Here is a 17600-nt window from a genome sequence, read left to right as displayed (position 1 = left end):
TAGAATAAGGTTTTTAAACCTTATTAAACTTCATCTATTTGATATTGATTAGAATAAGGTGTTTCAATCTTACTACACTCCTATTAGAATATGGTTTTACAAGCCTATAAATAGACATAGTCTATTTCTCTTGTAATCATTCGAATTCGACATAGTAAAGTTTCTTCTCCTCTGTGGTTTTTTCCCAAAAAAGTTTCCACATAAAAATCTGTGTTCTTTATTTTTATTTCTCTTTTTTTTGTAATATATTATCATTACCGACATTCTATTTTTTACATTCTCTCCTAAATTAATCGTAAAATTTATGGTTGCCATCAATGAGATCAAAACTTTCGAACAAGCTTTAGCTATTGAATCTATTTTTTATCCTCCTCAAATCTACTCAATAAAATAAAAGGAGGAAGAGAAATTAAAAAAAACAAATCGACAATGTTTATATTGGGAAAAAGGAAAAAAAATTGTAGTCTTTGACCCAACCACAAATCTCAAACGCAAGCTCAACTTCAAACGAAGTAAATTTGTTCTAGAAAATAACTTAAAGATATTTATTTTTACTCTTTTCAGTCATAGGATGTAAATCTTTGACTCAACTAGAACATGACGGTTGTTGAATCTGCTTAAGTTTTCATATTTTTTTCTTTAAATTATTTTATTTATAAAAGTATTATTTTAATAAATAAATATCATATTAGGAAATGAGAAAGTAAATATATTTTGATAATTTTGTATGTATTTTTTATAAAATGTTATGTATTTTTATTGAAAATAATTATTGCATACCAACTGAAAATAATTATGTAACATATATTTATTAAGAATTCACTTATAAACTAAATCTTATTTAATTTAGTTGAAATGGCAAAGTTGGGAGAGTGCATTTTTGGTGTTTTGGGTTCAGATCTCATCGCAAACTTAAATTTTTTATATTTATTTAAAAGAAAAAATATCCTTAAATTAACATTTATTACTTTGTTAAAATAAGGGCATTTTGATAATTTAATAACTGAGTTGGGACTCGGTTATGAAAATTATAAAATGTCCTTCGTAATAAAATAAGTCATATTATTCAAGGTTATGTTAATCTTTTATTTTTTTAAAAATCAATAAAAATTTTGAATGTGATTGAATTTGAACTTCTACCATCTTTATCAATAAAATATAATCTTTACCATTGAATCAAAGCTTTATTTAATATAATATTTTCATTTTAATTGTATTATGCATATTTTATTACCTCAATTAATTGTATATATTGATCATTTCATTATATATTCACTATATGTTATTTTTAAACATAAATTTATGTTCTAAATAAATGGTTTCCACATGCATATATACGTGTGTGATAGAATTTTTAGTAATGTATTTACGTGTTTAAATTTTATTTCACTCACAATTTAATCTATTTTTTCATTTTAATATTATACATATTTCATATGTTATTATTTATTTATATTATTTTAAACACCCTCTATTTTCTAAGTAGGTAATTTTCACATACATACGTATGTGATAGAATTTTTAGTATTAATAATGTTGATTGAGTTGGTGCCAAAAGTTAACTCGATATCGACTCAAAATTGTGACAACACCATGATAAACAATTGTACTCATTAATAGTATTTTTTTTTTTGTTAAGTGATGGTTCAAACCTAGGCTATTTCTGATGAAGATAAACACTTGGCAAATAGACCACAACTTGGGTTCACTTATTGGTATTCTTAATATGATGTATTTACGTGTTTAAACTACATTTTACTCACGATTGAATTTTATTTTTTCCATTTTAATATCGTACATATTTTATGTGTTATATTAATTAGTTTTAAACCATACATTTTAATATTTATTATATGTTATTTTCAAACACGCCTCTATGTTCTAAATTTAGCCCTAAAAGCCTTATTTCTATATTGATATTCAATGGACAATGAACAAGTCCACTCTTGCTTTATACATTACTCTCTTGCAGTATAAAGAGATGATATAACTAAGTTATTTTAGTCTTATATTTAATTTTTTATTCTTTTAGTTCTTAGGTTTAGACCGTTTGTGAAATCACTTAAAATAAATGAAAAGTTAATATTTATTACTTTTGTTAACATGACATGTATATAAATTACACATGGATGCAATGCTAACAATTAATTAATTTTTAAAATTTAAAATTCAAAATAATAGTAAAAAGTATTAAAAAGTATACAAATTATAAAAAATATATTTTTTAAAATGTTTGTAATTGTAAAAAATAAATGATTTGATTTGTTAATTTTCTCTCTTAAATTAATCATAAAATTTTGATAGCTCCTACCTATGGTTGCACTCAATAAGATCAAAACTTTCGAACAAGCTTTAGCTGTTGAATCTGTTTTTTATCCTGCTCAAATCTACTCAATCAAATAAATGGAGGAAGAGAAATTAAAAGAAAAAGAACAATGTAACAATGCATTTCAAGCGCCGTTCAAATACTACAGTTATGTCACGCCGCTTATCTTTTATCATGCACCATCGACTGTGGTATTAACTATGGGTTTTGCCAGTTCTTTACGTTTTTGCATACCACCACTACTTAGAATTTTGATGATAGAAATTTGTTTTGTGATGGCTCATAGGAAGGTAGTTGAGTTCTTATTCATCTTTTTGGGGTTTTACATGCTATATTGTTTTTGTTTTAATCAGACGTATTTCCTATATAAGTCTTAGGAACTGTAGAAAAAATAAATTTAGTTTATTAAAGGATTTGGTAGAGTTACCTAACCTTGACAATTTAATACGATATAATATAAACACGTGTGAGATTTGAAAATAGAAGCAAGTATGATAAAATTTTTGTGCATCTATAAAAAGAAAACAGATTAAGGGGGATTATATTCATATGGAAAGGGTATTGTGGATTAGATTAATGATACGTGGGCATGTCACGTTGTTGTACAGGTTTTTCAATGTGGAGAACGATTTGACCCTAGTAAAATGAAGGGAAAAAATGCTAAAAACATCTCTTTGATTATGACATTGAAGAATAATCTTATAGTGATTCATGGTTATTACGAACTTATTTAGGATGCACAACTTGTTGGAGAAAAGAAAAAGAGAAGGAAATATTAGAATGCTAGTGTGGGTAAGATAGAGAAAAAATGATGGATGAGTGGGCATACAAGGTAAGTCTAGATAGTGTGAGCTGTAGCATATTTCCATATGCTCTTGCAGTGATTGTTTGGTTTGCTTCTAATTCTACCCCACTCAGAATTAAACATGTGGTTGAATTGGTTAAGTTATTGGATTATTAATTTAATTGATCCATTTAGATCAATTGAATAAAAATTAAAAAATTGGTTCAATTATTCGGTTTTCAAGTTAATTAGTTTAATGGTTTTTTTCCAGAACGACACCCTTGTTGGTTTCGATCTAATCGGTCCAATCAACTATTCTAATTTAACTTAAGTTTTTATGATTTTTTATAATTTTATAATTTATATCAATTTTAATTTTTTTATTTTTATGATTTTTATAGAATTCTAATATGTTTTTATAATATCTTAAATATTTTGGTTATTTTTATAATTTGTTAGATTTTTATATCTTTTACAATTCTTATAAATTTTATAAGTTTATATCAATTTTCATTTTTTAATAATTAATAATTAATAATTTTTATACTTTTCTTTTTTATTATTTTAAGGAAAATATTAGATTAAAGTAGAAGTTGACACATATCATCATATGATTGGTCACTCAATTTATTTTAATGATCAACGTGGTCAATGACGTAAACCGAGGACTTAATTGATTATTTTAATTAATGGAAAGGACTTAATCAGATGCAAATTTAATACAAGGGCTTAATTAATTTTTTATATGTTTAAAGATTTTTTATATATAATCCAATGATTTATTATAAATGAAATGGAATTCCTTTTTTATAGAAAAAACACCATTGATTTACAAAAAAATCCTATTCATCCACAAATACAAAGAAGTACAAACTAAATTATAATATATAGTTATTATAAATGAAATGCATAATGATTTTTTGGTCCTTCAACTTTATAGAAAATATCATTTTAGCTCTCTATTTAATTTTTCGCCTTTTTAGTCATTAAATTTGCATTTTTTGGTCAAATCACCTCAAAATTGATGAAAAGTTAACGTTTGGTACATCTTAAATTATTTGAAGATATTCTTTATGCTTTCAAGGGAAGATTGATTGTAATTGAAATAGTATGTTAGCAAGTCTCAATTACTTATATATTGAATAGACTTGTATAGGCTTAATACATAATTTGATACTTGAGTTTGACATTTTTTCTAATGTGGTACTTGTATTTGACAAAATTTATGCGTTCGATTTATGAAAGTAAACATTATTAATTTTTAGTGTTTAATTCGTGTTTTAGAGTTGATTTGCTGAAAATTTATAATTAGCTAATAATATTAGCCATTAACTTTCATCAAATCAATCCTAAAACTCAAATTAAAAACATTCATCGGAATGTATTTGATAAATTAAACATAAAATTAAAAAATTCACAATTAACACTAAATTCATTCTCTTAATAAAATAATTAAAAATTCAAACCTAATAATATTAGAAACCTTTCATCAAATCAACCCTAAAATTCAAATTAAAGACTAAAATGTTAAATATGTTACCTTTGAATATTAAAATATATAAATTTTGTTGAACATAAATATCAAAATGAAAAAAATACATATATTAAATTAGACAAAAAATAATACAAATAACACGTTAAACTTGAATATCAAATAATATATTACAAGTAAGCTTTTAAATTTTTGTAAATCAGCTTTACAATTCTCTGATATTCACTGTTTTCATAGTGAAGTTCTTTATTATGTTCTTTAGTATTATGATTTTTATGTGCTCTAAAATTTGTAGCAGGTTGAGATCTATTCTATCAGTTGGATTTAGGTACTATATATGGTGCTTAGACATGTTCAATAGGTTTTGTGAATTGAAGCACAATGGTTGGTTAGATATGTACCTTGTAATGTCCTAAATTTTAAATATTTGACTGCTGGGTTCTATTGTAATTAAATTTATGTATTTGTGACTATGTACTTTACGTATGTGTTTGAGGTTAGGGGTTCAAGTTGTGCATTTAGAAACTACTCTTGAACTATTAACTTGAGTTTAATTCTGCGCAATTTTATATTAAGAATGAGCATATTGGTTCAATGGTTAAACTTTTGTATATCTTTTGGACTTATGTTCGAGTCTCTGCGTTAAGGAAATATTTTGCTGCCTAGTGAAGTTTGTCAGTTTTGATTTAAATTTTAAAATTAGTTTCATGTTAGTTCTTTTCTTCTTCCTCTTTTCTTTTCCTTCTTCCTTTCTTTTCTTTTCTTTCCTTGTTCTTTTTCTTTTTGCTTGTTTTTGTAACTGTATCAGGCCAAATTAAGAATTCTAGGTTGTCGTTGCATCGATCGAGAGGTAAATTTGTAAGTTCTATTGTTGAATTTTCGTTAACTCTCGCTATTATTTGTTTCTGTCAAACGTGGATTTTCTGATTATTTCGCCCGAATTCTTTATCTATATGTTCGATTGTGGTCCGTTAGGAGGTCTCGTGGATAACGTTTCCCCAACATCCGCCTCTCGCGATTTGGTTGTCCTGTGCAAAGGAATTGTTGTTGTTTAATTGGAAGTTTGTGTCAAAATCTTCGACGAGTTTTGGTTTTGTGCTCTAATCGAGTGTTTTTTGAGTTAATTGAGTGATTGAATATTGTTTTTAGGTTGTGGGAGTCTCAGGATTGCCCTTGCGCCGACATTACATCAGGTGGGTACTGAAAACCCCTTCTTCTTCGAGTTTTAGTTGTCAGAAAATGAAACTGTTAACGCCACACGGTCGTGTGCCAAACCGTGTGAGCCACATGGCTTTATGGTAGGCCGTGTAACTCACTGTTCATAAATTGGAGACACACAGGCTAAGGACACGGACGTGTGTCTAGACCGTGTGTGGGGATTTTTAGCGCAGGGTTTACACGGGTTAAAGACACGATCGTGTGCCTAGGCTGTGTAACTCACTGTTTGCGAATTAGTACCACACGGGCAGGTGACACGGGCGTGTGTTAGGCCTTGTGGAGCCACACAAGCCAGCTATCCAGGCCGTGTGAAATCACACAGGCGTGTGGACCAAAAATGTGAATTTTTTCTCTTGGGCTACAAGCGTTGTTTGAAATGAATGTAGGCCTTATGTGGGGCCCGTACGATCTAACTTAAACTATATAAATTGTCATTTTGTGATCTGAGACTAAGTACTGGAAATCTGTGTGTGTGTGTGTGTGTGTACTACGTGTAATGCCTGTTAATGATATTAATTATTCTGTACAAACATGAAGTGTATCTGAACGGTCGAGTAGGCCTATGTATTAGCTAATATTTGAAATTTGCATCTGCATTGGGTGGGAATTGAGCAAATGAGGAAGTGTTCTGTTCTGAGATAGTGGCTAAATCACTGGTATCTGTATTCTGATCCGGTAACTAGTATGCAATTATCGGAATGTGTCATACCAACACTGTGTGGTGTGTAGGGTTGGATGAGTATTCAATACCTTATTTGGTGTGTTGGGTTGGTCAAAGATGGTGTGTAACGGTGGGGAATATGAAAACTGCATCTATTCTTATCTACTCTGTATCTGAGAATAATCTAGCTTACTATCTGTCTGAACTGTTTTGTTCTGTTAAACTAAATGATTTACCTACTGGATCTATTTCTATTCTGAACTCGAATTTGGGACTTTACTGATTCTAACCTAAATCTATTTGAACATATAGTTATTTCTTTATAAGATCATTAATTCATTTCTTCTGTTGACTGAATTACAAGTAACCCATAGGCTTAATCGAGTCAGCGGATCGGGAGCTCGGTCATACTATTTATCTGCTTTATTATTATTATTATTATTATTATTATTATTATTATTATTATTATTATTATTATTATTATTATTACCATTGGCTTATTTTCAGTAGCTTCAAGACATATGATGGTTAAGATACTAGTTTTTGTACTACGAGTTATGTTTGTTAAACTCTGGTTTGCTTTGAAAAGACTTTTAACTAAGATTCAGAAGTTATGTTTTGTGTGATTTTAGATGTAACTCTTTAGACTTGGCCTTGTCGTCTAGGCCGGGTATGGGGTGTTATATTCCTAGAGAAAATAATCAAGTTGTTAATTGCTTGACTAAATTGACTTTAAGCTGGAAGACAAGTCTACATGTGTTTGATGACGTCCTTACATCACGACAAAGCTAGCGGTGCTTGTAAAGCTAAATGTATCCATCTTTTAGTAGAAAAAAGAAAAAGAAAAAGAAATCCTCTTATGCCAAACTTGTAATGGGACATCAACCCAAAAGGCTTGCTTTGTTTAAATATATTAAAATGTAAAATTTTATTGACGATAAAAATTAATTTTTTTTTGCGTTAAGTAAATAAGAATAAAGATTAAGTATAAATCTAAATTTAAAAGCAAATAAAAGAATTAACAAAAGTACTCAAACCTAAAAAGACAAGTACTCAAAATTAAATGAAATTATAATTGACTACAAAAGGCTTAAAACTAAGATATTAAAAATAAATTAATTCATGTAAATAAAATAATATTTTCATCTGATTTATTTTAAAATAAATATTTTTATTAATAATTTATTTAAATATAAATTAAAGTGAAGCTTATTTTACTATAAATTAAAAGTTAAAGATTTATTTTAAATATTTAAAATGTAAAAATTATCTAAATAAATTAGAAAATTTCAATTAACTTTTAATTATTTTAGGCTTGAATAATATACCATTTGTTACATGTGTTTGATGTCAATGATTAATTTGGTACCTGATTTTTTTGTCTCAATTTGGTATATGAGCTTGGCTTCGATGTTTAATCATTATCTAGGCTAAAGGATATTATGTGATCTAATGAATATTTGACTCGTATGCTCTAGTAAAAAGACATAAGTACTTAATTGGGACAAAAAAATTTAAATACTAAATTGAATATTGAAGCTAAACTTAAATACTTAATTAAGACACACAAAAAGAAAACTCAAAGTATTAAATTCAAAAATCTTTGGTACCAAATTGAACGTTAGAAAAGTGAAACAAAAGAAATTAGGGAAACAAATTAGACATTGAATCCAAGTAGATTAACCCAAAATTAGATTTAGGAACCAAAATCAATTAAGAGCGAGGTAGTCGGTACTATACCGATACCAATCATATCGACTAGTGTCACGGGCCGCGTAAAGGAACCCGTAATTGAGACGCATATTTCAAACTCTTCATTTTCACTTGGGATCATGCCCGACATGATTAACCCATTGTTTGAAAGAGACTTAAGGCCCGTCTACTTGAATTCTAGTTGAATTATAAACACTTCCGTAACTTTTTTTTACCAGGATAATTATCTTAAAGGATAAAAATATAGAGAGTTTAAATCCTTTAATGCTCTTGTGATAGGCACTAATCCCAGCCATTGGTATAATCCCATCTATACTGTTGGATCTGAGGGACCTTAACTATAAATAGAGCCTTCGCACTTCATTTGTAATCACTTCATCCTTGAGTTAAAAATATATTTGAGAGAATTTGATAGCATTTATTCAAACGCGTTATGTGCATTATTTTGTGGCTTTTTTAGTTCTTTCATTTTGAGTTTGCTTCTGTTTTATTTTGGTGCATTAGAAAATTTCTGTGAGAATTCTCATCTTCCGAGAGTTAAGCTAACTGAGGCAGATTTGAAGCTAACTTTTTACCTAAGACTGCATTGTTTGCCAAACTAAAGTTCTAGTTTTGTGACACTAGTACATACTGTTTCTATTTTCAATAGGTACCAAGTAGTCTAGGTTCAATTTTGATGCATTTCAACTGTTTCAATGTGTTTCAACCCGTTTTAGCCAATACTGACTTATATTGGTGGGTACCAATTCATATTAGTTGGTACACAATTTTGATATTAAGAAACTAAAAATTAGACTACACATATAATATTTTTACATGTAATTAAAATATATTTACATGTATCTATAATACATATAACTTATTAAATGACTAAATATTAAACTATAAATATATGTGTGAAAAACATTTATAAACATCAATTAATCCAAAACAATATATCAAAATATATCAACATCCATGCATATCAATATCAATAAGAAAGATACCTTAACGAATACAATAAGAGTTGAAAAACAAACCCAACCTATGCAAATAACTTTTAACTTTACAAAAAAATTATTTTAATAATTCATTTAAAATAAATATCCTTAACTCTGTTGACATGACATTCACGTATACTACGTCAACAATTAATTAAATTTTTAAAAATTAAAAAAAATTATTTAAAATTATTAATAATTATTATAAAAATTAAATAAAAGTTAAAATATATTTTTTGTAAAATTGGAAAATCAAATGTATTAAATAAATAGAGGTGAAAATAAAACTTCTGCTTTATTTCCAAACAATGTTGTCGGGTAACGCGTGGGACATTTTACACTTGCTTTCACCGGCTATTACCGGTAAACTTAGTCCCATCCCATCATTTCCTTTTTATGTTGTTCAAAGGGCAGAGAAAGACACGGTAGTCGTACGGTTGTAATTATTACTACAATTGTTTTTCTTTCTCAAAAGTCTTTTCTTTCCCTCACTCTATAAATATCATATCTTCACGGCATGTTTGTTTTTTCTTCTCTTTTTTTCATTTTCCTTTCTTTTCTCTCCTTTTTGTTTTTGTTTTTTCCTTTCTCCGACCATTTCCCGGCCAAATATTCAGTAATTTTATCTCTGTTGGGCTTGCCTGAGATTTCACTTCTCCGACATCTTTGCTTTCTTAAAGGTTTGCTTTTCCTGTCCTTATTATTATATGAATCTTTACTTTCTTTTTCCTTTTTTGGGAGGTGTTTCGGTGTTTTGATTTGTTTCTTTGATGTTTTGGCTGACTATCAGATCTGGTTTTACTTTTCAGGTGACTTCATCTGTACTATTTCTTTTGTTTATTTGTTTTTCATACTCTTTGTTGGTTTTTCTGCAGCTTAATCTGTTTCCTTCAATTTTTCTTAGTCTTGATTAATTTGTTTTCCTTTAGTAAAGTATAATGCTGTAAATTACTCAAAACATATTCATTTAATGTCCATTATCCTCATATCCATATAAATGATGATTTTGTTGATTAAATTTGATTTTGTTCTCTGCACTGTGACAAAAAGGCAAATGATTGTTTCATCTTTATAACATTTCAATGGGAAGGGGAAAAGGGTTTCCAAAACGCAAGGATCCTGATCTCATGCCAATCAACTTGAAACCTACACAAGTTTGCCACTAAGCCATTTCCGTGATTGGCGCAAATGATTGTTGAATGGATAACAAAGCAAGGCTTTTATTTCATCAACTTTTAGATATAGTCTTAGCATTTCAGTTTCTATATAAGAATGTTTCTTTGCTACTCTTGTATTGCTGTTATCTAAAATATTTTGGGATCTAATCCTTTTATCTTCTCTTTTTTGAGCATAAATCTCTTCTTCTGAAACTTGAGAGTTGTATTTTTTGTGCAATTTAGACAAAGAAAATGGATGGGACTAAAGTGATGGGACTTAGAAATGTGAGCTCTATTTGTTCCCTCTCTGAAATGGATGATCATGATCTCTCACGCCTCCTTGATAAGCCGAGGCTTAACATAGAGAGGCAAAGATCATTTGATGAAAGGTCACTCAGTGAGCTCCCTATTATTCTCACAAGAGGGAGTTATGACAATTATGAGGGCATGCACTCGCCCTGCGGGAGGTCAGGTATTGATACTCCGGCTTCTTGGGATAGAAATTCCTTTGATCCGCACCCCATTGTGGCTGAAGCGTGGGAGGCTCTCAGGAGGACTTTGGTGTATTTCAGAGGCCAACCAGTTGGTACCATTGCTGCGTATGATCATGCTTCCGAGGAAGTTTTGAACTATGATCAGGTAAAGTTCTCATCAGATAGTGGGCATCCTTTTTAGGAGTATTGAAATTCTTGTTGCGTATTTATGAAATTATAAATTATGACATCTATTATTGAATATGATCATTTGTTAAGCATCCATCCTAAAATTAATCGGCCATAAATGGAAAGCTTTCCTGGATATAAGGTTATAACAAACTCAGGCCTTAATTGAATGTGAGACTAGATCATTTAATGGTACAAACCTTGGTCCAAGTTGAATAAATTTGACTACGTGAAACTTAACGCCAAACATGAACAATAATTGAACTTTAAAATGAATTAGGAATCCTGATTGTTAAAATGAGGTTTGGTAGGGAAAATGGGAAGATTAAGTTAAATGATCACTGACATTTTTGTTTTTAAAATATTTTTATTTAAGTTAAAGATTGAGGAAAATTCAAAATATCTGCAATTATGTTTAATGCCGAAAATCTATTACCATCTGGTGAGTTATGATATTGAAAATTTCTTGGACTGTTCATGTTTTAATAAATTGTTGATTTGTTCAGGTTTTTGTTAGAGATTTTGTACCTAGTGCTTTGGCTTTTCTGATGAATGGAGAGCCTGAAATAGTCAAGAACTTTCTCTTGAAGACTCTACAACTTCAAGGGTGGGAGAAAAAAGTAGATAGGTTCAAGCTAGGAGAAGGAGCAATGCCAGCTAGCTTCAAAGTTCTACATGACCCTGTACGTAAATTGGACACGATTATTGCTGATTTTGGAGAGAGTGCCATTGGAAGAGTTGCTCCAGTTGACTCTGGATTCTGGTGGATCATTCTGCTCCGTGCATACACAAAATCTACTGGGGATTTATCACTAGCTGAGAGGCCTGAGTGTCAAAAAGGGATGAGGCTTATACTTACTCTGTGTTTAGCAGAAGGATTTGATACATTTCCAACACTGCTTTGTGCTGATGGATGCTCTATGATCGATCGAAGAATGGTAACCCAGCCTTCACTTCTTAATCTTTCCCTCTATTTTGTGCATCTTTGTGTGCTTTCCTTTTCTTAAGTTTCCTTACCAGTCTTGTAGTTATTTTATGTGAGATATGCTAGGAAGTTGAGAAATAAAAAGTGTCTAACATTATGAAAATTGGAATTTGGATAGATATGGATAATTAATGCAAAAAATAATGTACATCCAATTATTATTTATTGCTACTGCTGAATAGCAGATAGAATAGAGCAGTATGACATAAAGAAACATACTCTTAATTGATAACCAATCTTGTAGAGGCTTGGTAAGCCAATCAAGCAAGTGAATTTGGCATTATTTAATATCATATATATGATATGAATATATGTGTAAAATAGTCATAGTTTACCAATAATACATTGTTTGTCTCAAATGCTCTTTTGGCTTTGATTAACTATTAAGGAACAATGTTCTTTATGTTCTTCTATAGTGATGACCCAACCTTTGAGGTATGGTATGTTTTGGCCAATTGGGTGTTACAGTTTTTGTCTTATTGTTACACTTAGGTCTCTATTTATATTCCTTAATTCATTACAAATTTCCAATATGGGATTTTGGGGTGTTAAATATTCATCAAGGAAACAATTTGTATCTGGATTCTAAATTGTATTTGCCTATTGAAGATTGATCACCAAGTTATGCTTGTACTTTAGTACTAATTGTTGCATTCATGTTTCCCTAGAAATCTTTTTAGCTATTGTCTTCCCCTTTTTTTTTATTGGTAAATGGATCTTAAATGAATTCTTCAAATTTTCCTCTTACTTGATGACTTATGCTGATGAAAAATACTTAAGAAGTTAATTTGCATTAGTGCTTTATGAACTCCTTATTTTCTTTCTTTTCTGAATAGAAAATCAAACAGAGGTGATGGAGATTGATATTTTTGTATTTATCGTCACCAGTCCTTCCCTTTATGGGACCAAGGAGTCTTAATTGCTTGTTCCAATTATGATGTGAACTTATTTTACAGGATGTTTATGGTTATCCTATTGAAATTCAAGCGCTTTTCTATATGGCTCTGAGGTGTGCATTATCAATGCTGAAGCAAGATGCCGAAGGAAAAGATTGCATTGAAAGAATTGAGAAGCGTTTACATGCCTTGAGCTATCACATGCGTAGTTACTTTTGGCTTGACTTTCAACAACTAAATGATATTTACAGATATAAGACTGAGGAGTACTCTCACACTGCAGTAAATAAGTTTAATGTTATTCCCGATTCTATCCCTGACTGGATATTTGATTTTATGCCAACACGTGGTGGCTACTTTATTGGGAATGTTAGTCCTGCTAGGATGGATTTCCGATGGTTTTGTTTAGGTAACTGTATAGCAATTTTATCTTCTCTTGCAACACCAGAGCAATCAGTGGCTATTATGGATCTTATTGAAGCCCGTTGGGATGAACTTGTTGGAGAAATGCCTTTAAAAATAGCTTATCCTGCAATAGAAAAACATGAATGGCGAATTGTCACCGGTTGTGACCCTAAGAACACAAGATGGAGTTATCACAATGGAGGATCTTGGCCAGGTATTACCATCATTCTCTAATCTATTATCTATCTTCACCATTATAGTGCTTTTGATCTTATAAGAACCGAAGTTATTTGTTTTATGGGTAACTCATGTTGTCTTATTGACAAAACAATTTATTATTGTTTGTTATTAACTAGAAATTTATTGTTGGTATTTTGTTAAACTATGAAGCTGGTAGAAAGTAGTTGTTGCCATTTAGATGAGTGGGATTTATGTTGTTTCAACTCTTCTTTTTTCTTGAAGTATCTGTATTTGACATTCAACAGTCATGAACTAGGAATCATGAGGCTACTGATGTATTAACATTTTCATCTGCATTTTTCCAACTGAAGATATTGCTGAGTTTATTATCACCTTTCTTATTAGAATTATTGGATGTTAGAATGTGACCGTTTGCAATTTTCCACTATTTCGTATACGCAGTGCTTTTGTGGTTGCTAACAGCTGCTTGCATCAAAACGGGAAGGCCACAAATTGCAAGGCAGGCAATTGATCTTGCGGAGACACGTTTGTTGAAAGATGGCTGGCCAGAATATTATGACGGAAAACTCGGGAGATTTATCGGCAAACAAGCAAGGAAGTACCAGACATGGTCAATAGCTGGATATTTAGTGGCGAAAATGATGCTAGAGGATCCATCACACTTGGGGATGATCGCTTTGGAAGAGGACAAACAGAGGAAGCCAATGATAAAGAGATCATCTTCCTGGAATTGCTAAACACTCTAAACTAACAAAACAAAACGTGGATGAGTAGAGGGGACAAAACAGACGGAAGGTAAGAGGACCTTCAAATTTCATTATAACACTATTCTTTGGCATTTGCCTATTTAGGGTATGATCAAAAGTTGGATTATTTGTGTATAGTAGCTGGTTTTTCTTTACATTTATAATAAAATGATACATTTTGCTGTTTCAGGGTCAGATTTTTAAGGCCGAAACGGCAAAGAAAATTTTGTCTATCTAAGAAAGAAAAATGAATACAACACTGGATGTATCAACTTTTAATGTTTTTAGTTCTATCATGAAAATTTTGATTACGAACAATGGAGATTGCTACTTTGCTGTCCCAATACACCTTGTAATCCCCAACACTTCACAAACTCCATGAGCAACTGATCTAAATATCAGCCTCTGCACTACTTTAAACAACATTTTGCTTTTTACCATGCCAAGTGACCTATCTCCAACATACACTTCTCCAAATTCCAATTTACTTTAAAACTAGATTTCGTTTATAGTCCAAATTTGAATTAATGAAATTATTTGTTGAATGTCTGAACTTGATAAAAAACTGTACAAATACTGAAATAAGTTAAATATTTGTAAATATTCGAATCCACATTATTCATCACGAATATTAAATCATGTCTATAATTATTTATTAATTTGGGTTTAAACCGAAATTATTAAAAGTTACTTGAAGCTTAAGAAATTTTATTCCTTAAAGTTAAACATTAAGCTTGCAATTCTATTTATATTCGACTCATTATTTTAAACTTGAATTATGAAATGTCATGCTATCCTTCTGAAAAGTACTAAACCTTATAATGAAAAATATTCAAAGTTGAAAATGGAAGCAAGCTTTTATTAAGAGTCATGACATCATGGTCTTCGTTTTCCACTTAAATAAAAGCTAAAGATGTTAAATAAATAATAACATAAAATGGAACCACAGAAGAAAATCCCCAAAAGAAAGCTATTCATCAAAGATTGTCCTAAATATTCAATTTTGAAGGCGGCTCCTTTGAGTTATGGCTCCCCCTTCCAAGTAGTTGATGCCATCCTCAACAAATATTTTGTAATTTTCTCTACTTTTTATTCCTTTTTTCAACATTAAGTTCGATATGTGTCATTAGTTCAAGTACAGGCTTCTATTTTGTCCAATTTGACTATTATAATTTGTTAAATTCTGCTATTAGTCCTTATACTTTGTAAAAATTGTGAATTACTACAATTTAATTTGGTTATTTTTATGCCATGTGCTTTTTAAATTTTAGTTATCACCATATGATAACTGTTAAATTCATTGAATTAATTTTATTTTATTTCTAAATCGATGTGTTAAACATATTATCATATGCTTATTATTTCCACATATTTCTCACTAAAAAATTAATTAATGGATTAACAATCTACAACAGTATGTGTATTGCATAACTAGTAATTGAATTTAAACAAACAGCCAAAATTAAAATTTCAAAATTTGAAAAGTACAGGACTAAAATTGATCAAATTAAAGTACGAGGACTAAATTTAAAACATTTTTATAAGACAAGGATTAATAGAAAATTTTGACCATTAGAATTATGATTATTATCATATGAAAAACCTGATGTCCAACCTTTAACAAATCCGAAGTCTATGTGCTGATTTCCCAAATTCAAAAATATAAAAATAAAATTAGTGCTGATTTACCATCCACGTGGTTCAACTTGGTCTACAGTCAATTTTATAACAATTCTGAATTCCCAATCTGTTTCTAACTCACAAATTTTTTATGTGAGATGGTAATTTATGTTGTATTAAAAATTTTAATAAAATAATGAATTGATACGGTATTGTTATCAATATGAGAGGATATGAATTGAACAAGCTAAAACACAATATTTTCTTATTTAATAATTAAAAGGAAATATAAATAATTGTAAATATTTCATCCAAAGAAATTATTAAATATAATATATATTTTAATTACAAAAGGATTGTAATATGAATGCGGACCATTAGGTGAATATTTGGATCAAAACTTCGTCATTTGGAAAAAAGTCAAATAAAGGAAGCTTCTATCGTATGACTTAATCAATAGCTTCCTTCCCCTGCTCTATATTAATTCTATTTTTCTCAAGGTTCATTTTACAAAAATAATTTATATGGTTACCTTCCCTTAGAGGCTTGAATTGAATTGAATTGAATTGAGTACATCATCAATGGCGGACCAACAGAAAATCCATCCCGTCCCAGACGTGGAAGCGCCGCCAGAAGCCTCCCCCAGTGCTCCCTTGGTTCCTCTAGCCACTTCTAAATCCGATACCGGTGACCCTGTCGAGCAACATCCACTCAACTCCCAGTCCCATGGCCCATCTCCTGTTAAGCATTCGACAGCTCCCAAGAAAAGAAGAAGCTGTTGTTGCAGGTGCATGTGTTGGACGCTGTCTCTTCTCTTGCTTCTGATCGTCATTCTGGGGATTATCGTCGGCATCTTATTCCTTGTTTTCCGACCAAAGCTACCCAAGTATTCTATCGACGGCCTGCGGGTTACGCAGTTCGATCTCAGCTCAGTGAATTCCAGCTTATCTGCTAGCTTCGATGTTAACATCACCGCCAGAAACCCCAATAAAAGAATCGGAATATATTATGACGGAGGTAGTCATATAACCGTATGGTACAATGAAACCCAACTATGTGAAGGGGCGTTACCCAAATTCTACCAAGGTCATCGGAACACGACCGTGCTGGTATTGCCGATGACAGGGCAAGTCCAGAACGGTACAGTGTTGCTGACGGCACTGCAACAGCAGCAGCAGATGACGGGGAACATACCTTTGAGGCTGAGGGCTAAACAGACTGTGAGGGTTAAGCTTGGGAGCTTAAAGCTCATGAAAATGAAGTTCAGGATTAGGTGCCGCCTTGTGGTGAATGCTTTATCTGCTAACAATGCCATCAGAATTTCCAGCAGTAGTTGCAGCTTTAGGCTTAGACTTTAGAGTTTATAACTACGGCCATGGGGGTTGGGATATAATATATCATTTATATTACTTGATCCACATTTTTTTGTTTATTTTCTTTAATATTGGTATTGCCATAAGAATGGAGGATTTTTATGAGGTTTTGTCCTCCATATTATAAAATAAAAACACTGGTTTCTTTGCACCTAGCTCTGTAATTTCTTATTTACTTCTAGACCTATATATTATACAATAGTATTACCATTTTTCTTTTTTGTGTTGAAGATCATAATAGTAATATCCTATTCTGTTCAAAATCCGAAATTTGGGAGTGATGACAAAAATATTAGATTCAGAAAGCAATTTTTAAAACCAAAATTGTTGTTTTAAAATGGGTCAGAGCTTCGAATAGTATTGACTAAATATTGAATGTTA

The 17600-nt window shown here is 30.5% G+C and overlaps 2 protein-coding genes across 4 annotated transcripts; both read left to right on the top strand.

Moving 5' to 3' along the window:
• Positions 1 to 9648: 9648 nt before the first annotated feature.
• LOC105770327 (probable alkaline/neutral invertase D) lies at positions 9649 to 14570 on the top strand. 3 transcript variants are annotated; one of them, XM_012591476.2, is made up of 6 exons: positions 9651 to 9854; positions 9965 to 9983; positions 10575 to 10970; positions 11500 to 11931; positions 12935 to 13493; positions 13922 to 14570. In XM_012591476.2, the coding sequence occupies exons 3-6, from the start codon at positions 10584 to 10586 to the stop codon at positions 14215 to 14217; spliced, it is 1674 nt and encodes a 557-aa protein (XP_012446930.1). In that variant the 5' UTR covers positions 9651 to 9854; positions 9965 to 9983; positions 10575 to 10583; the 3' UTR covers positions 14218 to 14570. The 3 variants fall into 3 exon arrangements, with proteins under 3 accessions (XP_052487426.1, XP_012446930.1, XP_012446928.1); XM_052631466.1 differs by having other exon boundaries at positions 9649 to 9983; XM_012591474.2 differs by lacking the exon at positions 9965 to 9983 and having other exon boundaries at positions 9652 to 9854.
• Positions 14571 to 16342: 1772 nt separating this feature from the next.
• Positions 16343 to 17370, top strand: LOC105771349 (NDR1/HIN1-like protein 6). Its single transcript, XM_012592782.2, has one exon. It carries the CDS (start codon positions 16428 to 16430, stop codon positions 17202 to 17204), a length of 777 nt encoding a protein of 258 aa, XP_012448236.1. The 5' UTR covers positions 16343 to 16427; the 3' UTR covers positions 17205 to 17370.
• Positions 17371 to 17600: the final 230 nt, after the last annotated feature.

Source organism: Gossypium raimondii, chromosome 5 (genome assembly GCF_025698545.1).
Source record: "Gossypium raimondii isolate GPD5lz chromosome 5, ASM2569854v1, whole genome shotgun sequence".
Taxonomy (NCBI): Eukaryota; Viridiplantae; Streptophyta; class Magnoliopsida; order Malvales; family Malvaceae; genus Gossypium; species Gossypium raimondii.
The sequence above is the reverse complement of the archived record's forward strand: the minus strand, read 5'-3'. Positions and strand labels throughout refer to the sequence as shown.

What these genes read in the sequence shown, in the direction of transcription:
- LOC105770327 (XM_052631466.1), top strand. Translation starts at nt 9,945, where the DNA reads ATGTTTTGGCTGACTATCAGATCTGGTTTTACTTTTCAG. An exon ending in AAGTTTTGAACTATGATCAG is followed by an intron (nt 10,971 to 11,499) that starts GTAAAGTTCTCA and finishes TGATTTGTTCAG; the next exon opens with GTTTTTGTTAGAGATTTTGT. An exon ending in CAATGGAGGATCTTGGCCAG is followed by an intron (nt 13,494 to 13,921) that starts GTATTACCATCA and finishes TCGTATACGCAG; the next exon opens with TGCTTTTGTGGTTGCTAACA.
- LOC105771349 (XM_012592782.2), top strand. Translation starts at nt 16,428, where the DNA reads ATGGCGGACCAACAGAAAATCCATCCCGTCCCAGACGTGGAAGCGCCG.